The 14917-nt window shown below is 40.6% G+C and overlaps 1 protein-coding gene across 1 annotated transcript in view; it reads left to right on the forward strand.

Annotated features, from left to right (window-relative positions):
- pi4kab (phosphatidylinositol 4-kinase, catalytic, alpha b) overlaps positions 1-14917 on the forward strand; it is a 167379-nt gene that overhangs the window by 70348 nt on the left and 82114 nt on the right. The window contains exons 20-27 of the mRNA XM_068054681.1: positions 5360-5468; positions 8564-8700; positions 10779-10912; positions 11005-11087; positions 12182-12252; positions 12369-12493; positions 13446-13527; positions 13615-13698. Coding sequence (XP_067910782.1) covers positions 5360-5468; positions 8564-8700; positions 10779-10912; positions 11005-11087; positions 12182-12252; positions 12369-12493; positions 13446-13527; positions 13615-13698 — 825 coding nt within the window. The remainder of the gene's footprint in view (positions 1-5359; positions 5469-8563; positions 8701-10778; positions 10913-11004; positions 11088-12181; positions 12253-12368; positions 12494-13445; positions 13528-13614; positions 13699-14917) is intronic.

Raw genomic sequence — 14917 nt, forward strand, 5'->3', positions numbered from 1 at the left:
TTCTTTAAGACAGAGAGAGAAGTGTTAGATTTCTGCGAAATGTGTGCTAGCTGCAGTTGTTACCTAGGCAACTGCAGGAGCGTGAGGAGGTCACATGGTATAATGCTGCAATTTAACTGTTTGTAAAAAAAAAAAACAGCTAAAACCAGTTTTTGAGAGACACCAGTGAAGCGTGCTTACTGAAGGAAAGGAGCTATCTATTTCTCTCAGTATAAATTCTACAATGAGCTACAGGCTGTGTTAATTGCCTAAGGAGGGAAAAAATCCTTTGAAGAGACCATTTGTATTGCTGGAGGTAGCAAAATTCCTTTTTCTTTACTTGCAGTCTAAGAGTCTTTGCTTCAAGATTGACTCTGTCTTGACTGATTATGTTTGCTGGAATTCGGAGTAAAGTTTTGACTGAGAGACTGCCTATTTTTAAAAATTCAAGTAGACCTATTGCTGTGCTCATCGTTGAAAGAACTGTGTGACGCCTGCTGCAGCCGAATGCCTGTCTACTAAGACTGCTTCATCAAATCCGCAAGGAGACATCGTGTGGCATTTGATTATTTTTACACTAGGATACCTCACCTATCAGGAAGGTAACCCACAAAGACTAACAACCCAGTTATTTATTCTTAAGAAAGTTAATTTTTTTTTAAAATCATTCTTTTTAAAAACCGGTTAACCATTGATTTTTGAGTGGATGTGTGTGAATGGGGGAAGTTAGGTTAAAATAAGTTATAAATTCTTTAGACATAGGTTTATTTTATTAGTGTTTAAGATTTTAGTTTTTAATAAAAAGTTAATTTGTTGTTGTTTAGAGATACTTGGTTTGGTCTGTTTTATTCTGAGGATTACTAGGGTGTTTAATTTGGTTGTTTTCCGGTTGGGTAGGAAAACCTTATTAATATGCTGCGACCTGTGGAGTGATGGGACTGAATTGACAGTGCGTTGCTCACGCCTCGGTCATAACAATATACAGCAGCAATTTTAAAATGCCAGATTACTTTCTTTTCTCCCAATAGGTCAACTCATTTATAATAAAAACAGTTCACAGGGAGGCGGTAGCATAGTAGTAAGGTCACTGGACTGGTAGCCCAGAGGCCCAGGCTAATGCTCTGGGGACATGGGTTCGAATCCCAGCAGAGCAGATGGTGAAATTTGAATTCAATTAATAAAATCTGGAATTAAAAAGCTAGTCTAGTGTGATCATGAAGTCATTGTCGATTGTTGTAAAAACCCATCTGGTTCACTAATGTCCTTTAGGGAAGGAAATCTGCCATCCTTACCTGGTCTGGCCTACATGTGACCCCAGATGCACAGCAATATGGTTGACTCTTAAAATGCCCTCTGAAATGGCCACTCAGTTCAAGGGCAATTAGGGATGGGCAATAAATGCTGGCCTAGCCAGCGACGCCCACATCCCTTGCACGAATAAAATAAAAGTGCTGGAAAAAGAGAAACCGAGTTAACATTTCAGGTCACTGATCTTGCATTAGAACTGGAAAACGTTAGATGTAACAGTTTTTAAGCAAGTACAGTGACAGGGAGAGGGGAGGAAAATAACAAAGGGGAAGGTCTGTGATAGGGTGGAAGGCAGGAGAAATTAAATGATGACAAAACGGGAAATGATGCAAGGCAGAAGGAGATGGTAACGAGACAAGTAAAGAAACAAAAGATGGGTCTAGAGGAGAAGTACATGGGAATAGCAGAATGAAGCAAGGTTCGGTAGATGTATGAGAAGGGAAATGGAAAACAATGAGGATGAGCAAGATAAAAGAGACAAACAGAAACAAAAAGAGAAGTGGCAGTAAATTAGACACTAATACCAAAGCAACTCAGTGTGCCTGTCCTGAGTACCTGCAAGAAGGCTGAGCTGGCACATGGAGAAGCATTGAGGAGAAAAGATGTTTGTGTCAAAGGTTATTTTGGACTTGCCACATAAATATTGCTGTCTGCTCAGTCAACTTTGTTATCAGTGCACCAAATGTGACCTCCAGCTTGCTTGTGGGAGGGGAAGGCATGATAAATCAACCTCTGATCAGAATGAAATTAGCAGCTGAACTTGTGATCATCAGGTAGTTGTGCTCCTGGGCATTGTACCTGGCACAGAGTTTGTTCCTGCAGTCAGTACCTCAAACAGATGAAGCCCTCCATTGGTGCACGTGCTCGATCAGATAGTTTGAACCAAGACTTGCCAGTGCTCCCCCAGTAAAAGATATAATTTTTCCAGAAAAGGAAAGGCTGATGAGCAACCAAATAGAGGTCTTCAAAATTATGAAAGGATTTGATTGGATCAACATGGAGAAAATGTTTTCACTTGTGGGGAATTCGAAACTTGGGTGTTAAGTACAAGATAGTTACAATAAATTACGAATTCGGAAGAAACTTCTTTATCCAGAGAGTGGTTAGAATGTGGAACCTGCTAACACATGAAGTGGTTGAGGTGAATAGCATAGATGCATTTAAGGGGAAGCTAGATAAACACACAAGGCGCAAAGGAATAGAAGGTTATGCTGATGGATAGGGCCCTACCAAATTCATGGCTGTGAAAAATGCATTATGGATCATGAAATCTCGGGTGCTCCATGAAATTGGGCTTTTGTGAACTTTGCCCATTTTAGTACATACGGACATACAAAGTATGTCACTCGGCCCCTTGAGTCTGCTCCGCCATTCAATAAGATCATGGCTGATCAACTCCACAGTCCCACCAATCCCAATAACTTTTTGTCACCTTGCTTATCAAGAATCTATCTCCTTCTGCCTTAACAATATTTCAAGACATTGCTTCCACTGACTTCTGAGGATGAGAATTCCGAAGACTCACAACCCTCTGAGAGAAGAGGTTTATCCTCATCTCTGTCTTAAATGGACGACCTCTTTTATTTTTAAATAGACCCCTAGTTCTAGATTCTTCCGCAAGGGGAAGCATCCTTTCCACAGCCACCCTGTCAAGACCCCTCAGGATCTTGTATTTTTCAATCAAGCCACATCTTACTCTTCTAAACACCAGTGGATACAAGCCCAGCCTGTCCAATCTTTCATCATAAGAAAACCCACCCATTCCAGGTATTAGTTTAGTAAACCCTCTCTTGAACTGCTTCCAACACATTTACATCCTTCCTTAAATGAGGAGACCAATACTGTACACAGTAGTGCAAATGTGGTCTCATCAATGCCCTGTATAACTGAAGCATAACCTCCCTACTTTTGTATTCAATTCCCTTCGCAATAAGCTATAATAGTCTATTAGCTTTCCTAATTACTTGCTGAACCTGCATACTAATCTTGTGCAATTCATGCACTAGGACACCCATTTCCCTCTGCATCTTGGAGCTCTGCAATCTCTTACCATTTAGATAATATGCTTTTTTTATTCTTCCTGCCAAAATGGACAATTTCACATTTTCCAACATTATACTCCATTTGCCAGATCTTTGCCTACTCACTTAACCTATCTATATCCCTTTGTAACCTCCTTATGTCCTCTTCACAAGTTACTTTCCTACCTAACTTTGTGTCATCAGCAAATGTAGAAACCATATCTTCAGTCCCTTCATCCAAGTCATTTATATAAATTGTAAAAGTTGAGGCCCCAGCACTGATCCCTGCGGCACACCGCTCATTACATCTTGTCAAACAGAAAATGGTCCAATTATGCCTACTGTTTGGCTAGCTAACAGGAAATAATCTTCAGAATGTGGTGGAGGCAGGTTCAATTGAAGCATTTAAGAGGGAATTAGACAGTTATATGAAAAGGAAGAATGTGCAGTTATGGGCAGAAGGCAGGAATGGAACTGAGAGAGTTGCTCTTCCAGAGAGCCAATGGGCCGAACGGCCTCCTTCTGCACTGTAACAATTCTGTGATTCTACCGATGCCAATATGCTACCCCCTATACCATGAGCTTTTATTTTCTGCAATAACCTTTGATGTGGCATCATCTCAAATGCCTTCAGGAAATCTAAGTACAGTACATCCACCGGTTCCACTTTATCCACAGCACATGTTACTTCTTCAAAGAACTCCAATAAATTAGTGATTGACAAAAGGCTCACCACGCTGATTGCTGGGCATGTTGTGAACATCATGCATTTTAGTGATTGACACACCTCGCTGGTTGGTAGATGAGGGAGGGCTTCCGGTGCAGTTTTGAGAGAAGCAGTCTCGAGTATTAGCAGACAAATGAGAATGCCAGAATGAGCAAATCAAAAACTGTCATAACCATTACTGCAGCACATTGGAGAAAAATAATTTGGAAGTCAAATTCAGCATGCCGATGGTGGAATACTGTTGTACAAGCTGCAATGTTTCATTGGATCACACATGGCAGGCAACGGTTCAGCGCCACTTAGAGTCTGAAAGCCAACACAGCAGAGAGTGCCCAACACCGCACTGCTGGAAAACGAACATGCAAAAAAACAAGCAACGATTTCATCTCTTTTTAAGAAGTCAACAGAGAGCTGAGATAATCGTCAATCGGTTACAATGGAACCTTTGAATGCTTTTGCAAGCGCCAACATACCATTGGTAAAAACTTGATCACCCAAAGCTGTGGGCTTTCATTCAATGTAATGTGCAAAATGGTAGTTGCTTGCCAAGTGCAAATAAATTACGACAGGGTGACCTACTGAAGGTTTTTGCTACACTTTGCAAAGAGATGAAGTTTCAAATTAACGCATGTGAGTCTCCATGCTCACATTCAACTAGATTTTGGTGAATAAAGAATGTAACCTGTTTAGCTTTTTACGATAGTTTTTGAGTATAGAATAAATGCTATTTGAAACTAGAAACCTTCCTTGCTTTTTTTTGTTTTAAGTAGATCATTTGGTTTGTTGCAACACTGAAATTTATGATCTAGTTACGTGAAATGTGAATAAATTTGACCGTGAATTTGGTGGGGCCCTACTGATAGGATTAGATGAAGTAGGTAGCAGGAGGCTCGTGTGGGGTATAAATGTCAGCATAGGCCAGTTGGGCTGAATGGCTTGTTTCTGTGCTGTAATTTCCATGAGATACATGTATTTTATTAAGATGACACCTGCCCCCCCCTGCAGTGGCGCTCCTAATGCGAAATGTTAGTTTAAATGGAGCTTCCACCTTTTTCCAAATTCAGAACCAGATAAGGGATGGTGTTGGGGACATGTCTCAAACTTTGACCTGTACCTCTGATGGAAGTTAATTGAAGACTCAAAATCAATACCTCTGCAGCATGAGACCAAAGCAAGCAGGGCAAAAATTGACTTATATTTTCAAAATCAATCTGCTTTACAATTCATAGTTTCAAACCTCCCGAATGAAGACTTGCAAAATGATCTGTGTGTTCAGACAAATATATTTGGTGGAGTTGCTAATTATGTGACTTCTGTTTTTCAGCTGACAAGACGACTGCCTCCAATCAAAGATGCTAAACCTAGGCTTCAGAAGCTGTTCCGTGACTTCTGGCTCTACTCTGTTGTGATGGGATTTGCTGTGGAAGGTTCAGGTACCTGAGAGAATGCTAAAATACTGGGCTGTAACATGCTTATTGTGAGGTTTCTAGTTCAGTATTATTCCAAAAACATTGGTCTGGATTTTGCAGTCCGTGGCAGAGTGACGATGCTCACCACTGACATCGAATGACAATCTACTGCAGTTCCAGTGGTGAGAATTGTGGCTGCCTTGAGAGAGGATTCCCTCCTGGCGTGGGTTGTAGCAAGGGCCAACGACGCAGGCTAGTGCAGGTGAAAATGGCAGGCAGTTGTGGGCTTGGCCTACAGTCACTGCACCACAAAAATTGGAAACAAAAAGGCTGCTGCAGTAAAAAGGCAGTGGAAAATGATATTTTTAGTAGACATAATTAATTTTACAAAATTAAACAGATTTTTATAAAGTAAAATAATTTTGATTGATAAATCATTTTAAAAAGTCTGATAAATCATGCTAAACAGTCATAGGTTTTACTTTTTCACAAGATTTATTAGATTGCTGAAAATAGAGACTTTGTCGTAAATAGGGCCCGAGCCATTTGCTCACCATGCAAGCTTGATGCTGAAATAGGGCGAATCAAAGACATCCTGTGTGACAGTGGCTATCCTGATCAGATCATTTTTCGCTGTATATCACGCAAACTAAGGCTGTCATTTTCGGCCCTGAAAAGTGCCCAGTCCACCTTGTGTGGTGTTCGCCATTAACAAGATGCTGCTGTCAAGCCAAAAAGACGTTTTGCCTATCATATAAATGAGTAATTGCTATATGAATTTCAATGCCAGTGTGATGCTAGGTATATAGGCCATGCGACCCAAAGACATATTAAACAACATGTCCCTTCTGCTGTTCGCAACGGGCAAGGTACAGGCCTTACGCAACCAGCCCGTGCTTGCAAAACCAAAACACTGTGTCCAACGTTAGCTGTGATTCCGGGATTGGACAACATTTGCTAAATAATCCTCAGTGTGCTGAGAACTACGCCGACAACCAATTTAAGATTGTCAGTGGAGCTTGCAGTGTGGTGCATTTGCGCCTACTGGAAGCTACATATATCAATACACAGGGCCCTGTTCTTTGCAGACAGAAAGAATATATGCAAACATTGTGCCAATTTCAGCTAAATAAATAAGTGACAGCTATTCGCTGGTTGATTCCTCAGGGCAATTCCTTGACCAATCTGATTCAAGCTGCCTGGTTTAAATTTCAAACAAAGCTTGGCAGTTAACTGTCAGTCACTGTGGGCGGCGCAGTGGTTAGCACCGCAGCCTCACAGCTCCAGCGACCCGGGTTCAATTCTGGGTACTGCCTGTGTGGAGTTTGCAAGTTCTCCCTGTGTCTGCGTGGGTTTCCTCCGGGTGCTCCGGTTTCCTCCCACAGCCTAAGACTTGCAGGTTGGTAGGTAAATTGGCCATTATAAATTTCCCCTAGTATAGGTAGGTGGTAGGGAAATATAGGGACAGGTGGGGATGTGGTAGGAATATGGGATTAGTGTAGAATTAGTATAAATGGGTGGTTGATGGTCGGCACAGACTCGGTGGGCCGAAGGGCCTGTGTCAGTGCTGTATCGCTAAATAAATAAAAATAAATAAACTGTAAACTGGTGCATTCTCCATGGCAATGCCTCTACCAATCAGAGTTCACTTGCCAACCAATTAGCACTCTCTTCTCATACATTATAAAGTTGTTGTTTTCCCTTACATTGGCATTCTTGCGATTGTCCTGATGTGTGCAAGGCGAAAAGCTTCGACAACATGTCTCTATTTTCAGCAATACTCAAGTTCTGTACTACCAAATGACTATTTATTATATTTTTGAAAGGCTCATGTTAAGAAATGTTAAATAACTCCATTTTAACTTCTGAAATTGTATTGGACTCCTCATTAAATATTTGCAAATTGAAAAGAGGCCCCTTAAGCTGAAAAGACGGGCGTAAAATTTTAAATTGTAATTAATTCAGAATTAGTGGGCAATTAGCCCAAATGCATGCTGGTTCCTTACTTGGCATTTGAAGTAGTGAACCCTTGGGAGTAGCATTGTTTTCATTGGTTGGCCCACCGTGACTTTCAGATTTGCGCACTATCGTGCTCATGCACTCCAGAATTTGCGGGGCCTCTCCTACATCCAGTAGCGGTGACCGTGCCACCGCAAAATCTGATTTATTGTTCTTTTTAACGTTGAGTCAAGAACTTGAAATTTCTGCTGATGGGAAATCACGCAAGCTGCAGGTTTTTGAGGGGCTTAAACAGTGATAAATCACTTGCCGAACTGCTGAACTTGTGAAAATTGTTCGTATATATCTGGAATTTAATTGTGGAAATTAAAAAAAAATACGAGACTAAATCCCTTATTAATTTTATAGATTTCTTTTATTCCCTTCCTTTTTTCTTTTTCTCTTTCATTCTTTTCTTTCTCTCTCTCTTTCCCCCCCCCCCCTCTCTCTCTCTCTCTCTCTCTCTCTCTCTCTCTCTCTCCCTCCCTCCCTCTCTCTGTTGTGTCAGTAAGGTAAAGTATTGCTTCATTAAACTTGCTGTTTAGACTGCAGTGAGGCCATGATAAACATCAGAAGGCATATTCTAGTAAAATGTTCAGATCAGTTGGGGACACAATCTCATTTGTTATGACACTTTACAAAGATTGTCTTGGGATATATTGCTGTACTTATAATACACCTTTTAATTAATCTGGGTTCGTTCCGATATTTAAAGGCATTATCCTTCCTTTTGCAATTCATTTTTTTCAATTATGTGTAAAGAAATTTTACCCAGTGGTTGGTTATTTTTCTGCATATATGTAGAATTTGCTCACAGAGGCTTAGAATAGACAGGTGCATCAGTGAATTTAGTGAGAGAGGAAATATCATTCTTTTCAAAAGCAAATGTCTGAACTATAAATATGTGGATCATACTGATCAGAAGATTTGACAATGTATATTAATTATTTTACATGTCGTACAGTTTGATTATACACATCATTGACAATTAGCAGTTCTTCCTATTGTTTTTTTGTAGGAAGCTGTGATATCTCCATTCAGGCTTCACTGCCACTGATTCTTTTTTCTGAAATCGACTGTTCTAGCTGCTAGTAATGTGTATGCTTCCTGTATTCTTGTAGGGCTATGGCCAGAGGAGTGGTACGAGGGAGTGTGCGAAATAGCCACCAAGTCTCCACTGTTGACCTTCCCTGGAGGAGAGCCTTTACGCTCTGAACTGCAGTATAACTCTGCCCTGAAGAATGACACAGTTTCTCCAGTAAGAACATCCACTTTATTCCAGAGACAAAACAAAATATTCGTTGTCCGGTGTCCGAGTGTGCTAGAGTACTTGATGACAGTGTAGGATGAAGACTCGCTCTCGTAATTGTTCATTCTTGGCTGGGCTGCAAGGCTGATGATTCACTGTAGGAAAATTTCACAGTTGAGTGGTCACACCTTCTAGTGGCAGCATGTCGAGGCCTGAATGAAGCGTGCCAGCCAATCTAGGATGGTGCGTGACGTGTGGGAGGGCAGGAGAGGTGAAAAGACAGAAGATTACGTCTCAGTTTAACATTCTGGATGGATGTTTCTCAGTGACATACAAACATCTGAGGAAAATGCAGCAAAAATAGCAGAAACACATTAAAAAATCTTGCATTTATATAGAACCTTTCACAACCTCAGGATATCCCAAAACACTTTATAGCCAATGAGGAACTTTTGAAGTGTGGTCACTGTTGTAATTAGGAAACATGACAGCCAATTTGAGCTCAACAAGCTCTACCCTGAGAGAGCAGGCGGGACCTCGATTTAACATCTCAACCGAAAGATGGCACCTCCATCAGTACTGCACTGATGTGTCAGCCTAGATTTTTGTGCTCGAGTCTCTGGAATGGGGCTTGAACTCACATCATCTGACGCAGAGGTGAGAGTACTAACCATATAAAGAATGTTCTAACGTCTTTGAATTTTGATCCCACTCTATCTGGGTACAATGACACAGATATATGTTCAGGCCTTTCATGCTGATGGGGTTCTTAATTGCTGATCTGCCTTAATAACTGGTGAGCAGAAGATTATTTTTCTTCAAAGAATAAGGAAAGAAGTTATGATCTGGAAAGCACTGCCTGAAGAGGTGATGAAAGCAGATTCAATAGTAACTTTCAAAAGGGGATTGGATATATACCTGAAAAGGAGAAATTTACAGAGCTGTGGGGAAAGAGCAAGGGATTGGGACTCATCGGAATAATCTTTCAAAGAGCCGGCACAGACACAGTGGGTCAAATGGCTCCTTCTGTGCTGTTCGATTTTGTAAGCATACATCACGAATCAAGCACTAATCCTTTGTCAGTTGACATTGTTAAAGCATAACTCCTTTAGCAAACATTTTTTTAAAAAAAAGAAAACTAACAATGCTGGAATACATTCAGATAATGTTTGATTATCACTGATCCAAGTCATAAAAATCTGTCAATAGTGTCCTTTAGATCTTGTCTTAGCCCCTCCACCACCCCCAAACCCCCACCCCCACCCCCAACCGTACCAGCAGCTCCTGGAACAATTTGTACAGATTCCATAGTTTAGCCAGAAAATATTTACTTAAGTACCTGCTTATCAATCAAGGGCAAATGTTAAGAGAAAGGTGGAAATGGGAAAAAACCTTAACCACTGCTGATGAATGTCTGTGTATTCCAGCATTTTCTGTTTTAAGGACGGTAATGATACTCGTAGTCGTCTCCATTACATTACACCGCTAGCTTTCCCCTTTAACATCAGATTCCCAAACCAATCTATCTGTACCACTGAGTTGTAACTCTTAATTGCCAGACAAATGTCACAGGCATGCCACACAAGAAATAACCTTGATCAGTTATTTTCAGTTCAGGTAAATTGACAGTAGAGAACATTGCTTTTTAAAAGAGGCAAGCATTTTATTGGACCTGTAGTTCCAACGAAGCATTTGAGCTACAGGAGTTTTTGAATCTGCAATCTATTCGCTGCCTGCCCCCACCGACAGGAAAGGAACTGAGGGAGATGATGGTAGAACCAAGCAGTACCTGCCACGGAAGTAGAGTAAAAACTAGCTGAACGCAGGGATCCTATGATGTTTCAAACTCTTCAAAATTTCACCTTTTTGGCTCATTAAAGTGAGGAATATCAGTGTTGGGGGAATGGAATGCTTTTACATTGAGCGTCAGCATTGAGCATGTCCAGGTCTGATGCAGCAAGGGTTTTAATAAGTGTGTATTCTGCTGTCATATTTCACTGCAATCTTCTCGCATCTCTTGAAATTACTAATTTAATTGGTAGTGAAAAATATAAGATAATTGTTTTTCTTATTATTATCATCATTAGGCTGAACTGAATGAATTGAGAAGCACCATCATAAATCTCCTGGATCCTCCTCCAGAAGTCTCTGCCCTCATTAATAAGTTGGATTTTGCAATGTCTACTTATCTACTCTCTGTGTACCGTCTGGAATATATGAGGTCTGAGAAACTTTCTAACATTAAATGCAAGAATCCTTTTCTGCACTTATACTGCATAGTATAGCTGCTAATATGTTTCATGTTGTTTACAGAGTATCGCGCTCTACAGACCAGGACCGTTTTCAAGTTATGTTTCGATATTTGGAGGACAAAGCTATTCAGAAAGATAAAGCGGGTAAGCATTTGAAGAGTAGGAGATGATTACGAATTGAGGTCTACCGTGGATGGCTCAGGTTCAGTGTTGTCGGTCATTTCTATTAGCATTCTGGTTCTTAAAGAAGTTGACTCCCACTGCCCCATGTCTACTAGTGAGATACTGGGACCTGAGAATGTAACCATGAAACTCTCCTGTAATGTGGATCAGATTTCCATGCTTTCCATACATGTGCTCCGCCAGTCTCTCAGTAGGCAGCCTGAATTAACACCAGGTGAAATGTTTGATTCCTAAGAAGCTTTATTCCACAGTAGTCAAACTTGTACTTTACATGACTACGAAAAGAAGCACTTGATACATCCTGTGTAACCTTTGGTTGCATACTATTACAAAAATGAATGAAGAATAGGCATGCAGAGACCCACTTTGGTGGGGCCTTACTGTAAAAGCATACATTCTCCCTGCTTAGAGTTCTTGCCTTGTAGCTTGCTGCTGCCTCCCATTTTGATGCATCTCCTGATTTTAAAAAGTCTCTTTTCCACTAACCCATGGAGATGAAGCACCAAGGTGCCAGTTGTCTTGCTGTATGTTCGATGTTAATGAATTGCCTATTGTTTGGCCTCTGAAAGAAAGCACTTTCCATAATGCACATGAATTGCTATTTGTTTGTAGAATCGGAGGTCAGCATGAGGCTGTCTGGAAAAGCTAGCGCATTCTAATCAAGCACTGGTAAAAGCCTTTCCTACATTATAATAGTGACTACACTTCAAAAGTACTTAAATGGCTGTGAAGTGCTTTGGGGACATCGTACGGTCATGAAAGGCGCAATATAAATGCAAGGATTTTCATTTCATAGATTCGTAGAATCTTACAGAACCACCTTCTCAAGGGCAATTAGGGATGGGCAGTAATTGCTGGCCTAGCAAGTGATGCCTACATCCCATGAACAAATACAAAAAAAGAGGGAATTTGACCAATCGTGTCTTTACTGGCTTTTTATAAAGAGCTGTTCAATTTAGTCCTGCACCCCAGCCTTTTCCCCATAACCCTGCAAATTAGTCCTGTTCAAATCTCTCTTATAGAGGTTGAAAATATCTTTGTGTTCTTTTTCGCAGGTATGATGCAATGTGTGGTTGCAGTAGCTGATAAAGTGTTTGATGTTTTCCTCGCTGTTAAGGCAGACAAGGTACCATGCGCTTTAGTTTAACCAGTTGTCTTTCACTTAACTCTATTTGAAGCACTTTTCAAGAATCTGTATTAATAATTCTTTATAAAGAAACACCTCGGTATTACCCCTTTCAGCCCAAAACAAAAGAAAATGAGGAAGAGCTGGAGAAACACGCCCAATTTCTGTTGGTGAATTTCAACCATATCCACAAGAGAATTCGAAGGGTTGCTGACAAGTTCTTGTCGGGCTTGGTAGATAAGTACGATCTTTTTTTAAAAAAAAAATAATTTTGTCAAATTTAAGCTTTGAAACTGGATGCGCTACATTTTTGAAAATAGATACATTGTGGACGAGACCAGAACTAGGAGTCATAAATATAAGATGGCCACTAATAAATTCAGTAGGGAATTCAGGAGGAACTTCTTTAACCAGAGAGTAGTTAGAATGTGGAACTCAAGGAGTAGTTGAGGCAAATAGCATAGATGCATTTAAAGGGAAGCTAGATAAGTATATAAGGGAGAAAGGAATAAGCTATGCTGATAGGGTGAGATGAAGAGGGTTGGGCAGAGGCTTGTGTGGAGCATAAACACTGGCATGGTCCATGTCAGGCAGAATGGCCTGTGTCTGTGCAGTGCATTCTATGTAATTCATGAAGTGTGCAGATTTTTTTTTAAATGTATCCAACAATACACTGTTGTAAAGTAAAAATTGCACTGTTACTTCCAAATTTGTTAACAGCTTATGACCATAGCAGTAGATCTTGCTTGGTATAGTCAAGGACATGCACTGAGAAGCAAAATTACCCAGGTTACTTGCGAGAACATGATAGATTTGCAGAATTGAAGCCGGGAACATAGGAATGGGATGGTAGCCATTCCACCCCTCGAGCCTGTTCTGCCATTCCAAACGTACCAAGGAGCCAATCATCAGGCTTTATGGCCCACAGGACCCTGCTGATGTAGCTAAAATGTTGTCATTGCTGACATTGGATATGAGCCAGATGCAGAACTTTTAATGGTGAGAATATATTTAACAGGAACAGAGTTTAATTTGTACAGGTTTGTTATCCCAAAGGTTGGAGACAGTTGCAAGTTTTCTCCTGGTGCTGCGATATGTAACTCCTGGATGTAAAGAGGTAGCACAAATTCTGTAGTTACCTTCTCCTTTTAAAATTACGAGTTGCATTTGATTTTTGTTGTTTGTGATTTTAGATTCCCACATTTGTTATGGAGCGGTACTGTCCTTAAAACTATGCTGGATATTCTTCAGACACTTTCCCTTTCCCTCAGTGCGGTAAGGACCGTAGTCGACAAAATGCACTTGACGGAACACTGTTCTCACAATTAGAGATAATGAGATTAAGTATATTTTGCCTTGCAGGACATCCACAAGGATCAGCCTTATTATGACATTCTAGATACCCCTTATCGAATCACCGTTCCTGATACCTATGAAGCCAGAGAGGTAGTGTTACCTTTCATTTTCAAAAACACAGATATTTATCTGAGGTCAAAGAAATGATAAAATGTTTTAATTTTTTCCCCTTTTTAATGATTAGCTTTCCACTGTCAGGCAGTTTGTAACCTGTTCCAGTTCCTTTACCACACAGGAACTGACTGCAGCAAGTTTAACCATACAATCTTTTTTCTTTCCTTTCCCCTCTCCCTTTGTTCTTCTCGCTAATGGAGAAGTACATTGCCATAGATTTGAGCTTCCCTGAAGTCTTGTTGAAGATTATAAACTCACCAACACCAACTAGTGCTTATATAGCTGCTTCAACATTGTAAACCCCACCAAAAAAAGCTCTTTCCAGAAGTCCAGACCCACAAAATTCAAACAGAGCAAAACAGCAAATAGGAAATACAAGGACTAATAGAACCAAACTGCCCAAGCTTTGACAATCAGACAGCCAGGGGTCAGTGGGCAGCATTTACTTCACAGTAAGTAGTTTGCAAGTTGAATGTACTTATGATTTTACATTTGATAACCTGCATTGCTTCCTGGTCTAGCAATGACTGTCACCATTCTGAGAGTCCCAAGACACTACACAAAAATGAATTTAGACAAAATTTGATGTTGATGCAAATAAGGAGATATTAAGACAGGTAACCAAAGCTTGGTCAAAGAGGTAGATTTTAAGGAAAGTTAAAGGAGGAGAAAGAGGGAGAGAATTACAGAGATTAGGGCCTAGACAGCTGAAGACACAGCCGCCAATGGTGAGGTGAAGGAAATGAGGAATGCGCAAGAGCCCAGAATTGGAGGCAAACTGATTCTTGGAGGCTTGTAGGGCTAGAAGAAGCGACAAGATGGGAAAGAGGGAGGCCACGAGAGGGAATTGAACATACAAGGATGAGAATTTGAAAATCAAGTTGTTGCTGGACCAGGAAGCAATGTAGGTTACCAAATACAAAACCTTAAATACACTCATCTTGTAAACTACTGACTGTGAAGTACATGACCCCTGGCAGTCTGATTGTCAAAGCTTGGTCAGTTTGGTTGTATTAGTCCTTGTATTTGCTATTTTGTCCTGTTTGGAATTTTATGGGTCTAGACTTCTGGAAAGAGCTGTTCTTGGTGTTTAAATCCTAACTCCCGACACCAAGATACATTGTGTGCATATCATGAAATACATGCAAGTTAATTGGAGCAATGACAAACTTTATGCAAGGCCCACGAGGCTGCA

This window comes from Heterodontus francisci, chromosome 23, assembly GCF_036365525.1.
Source record: "Heterodontus francisci isolate sHetFra1 chromosome 23, sHetFra1.hap1, whole genome shotgun sequence".
Classification (NCBI taxonomy): domain Eukaryota; kingdom Metazoa; phylum Chordata; class Chondrichthyes; order Heterodontiformes; family Heterodontidae; genus Heterodontus; species Heterodontus francisci.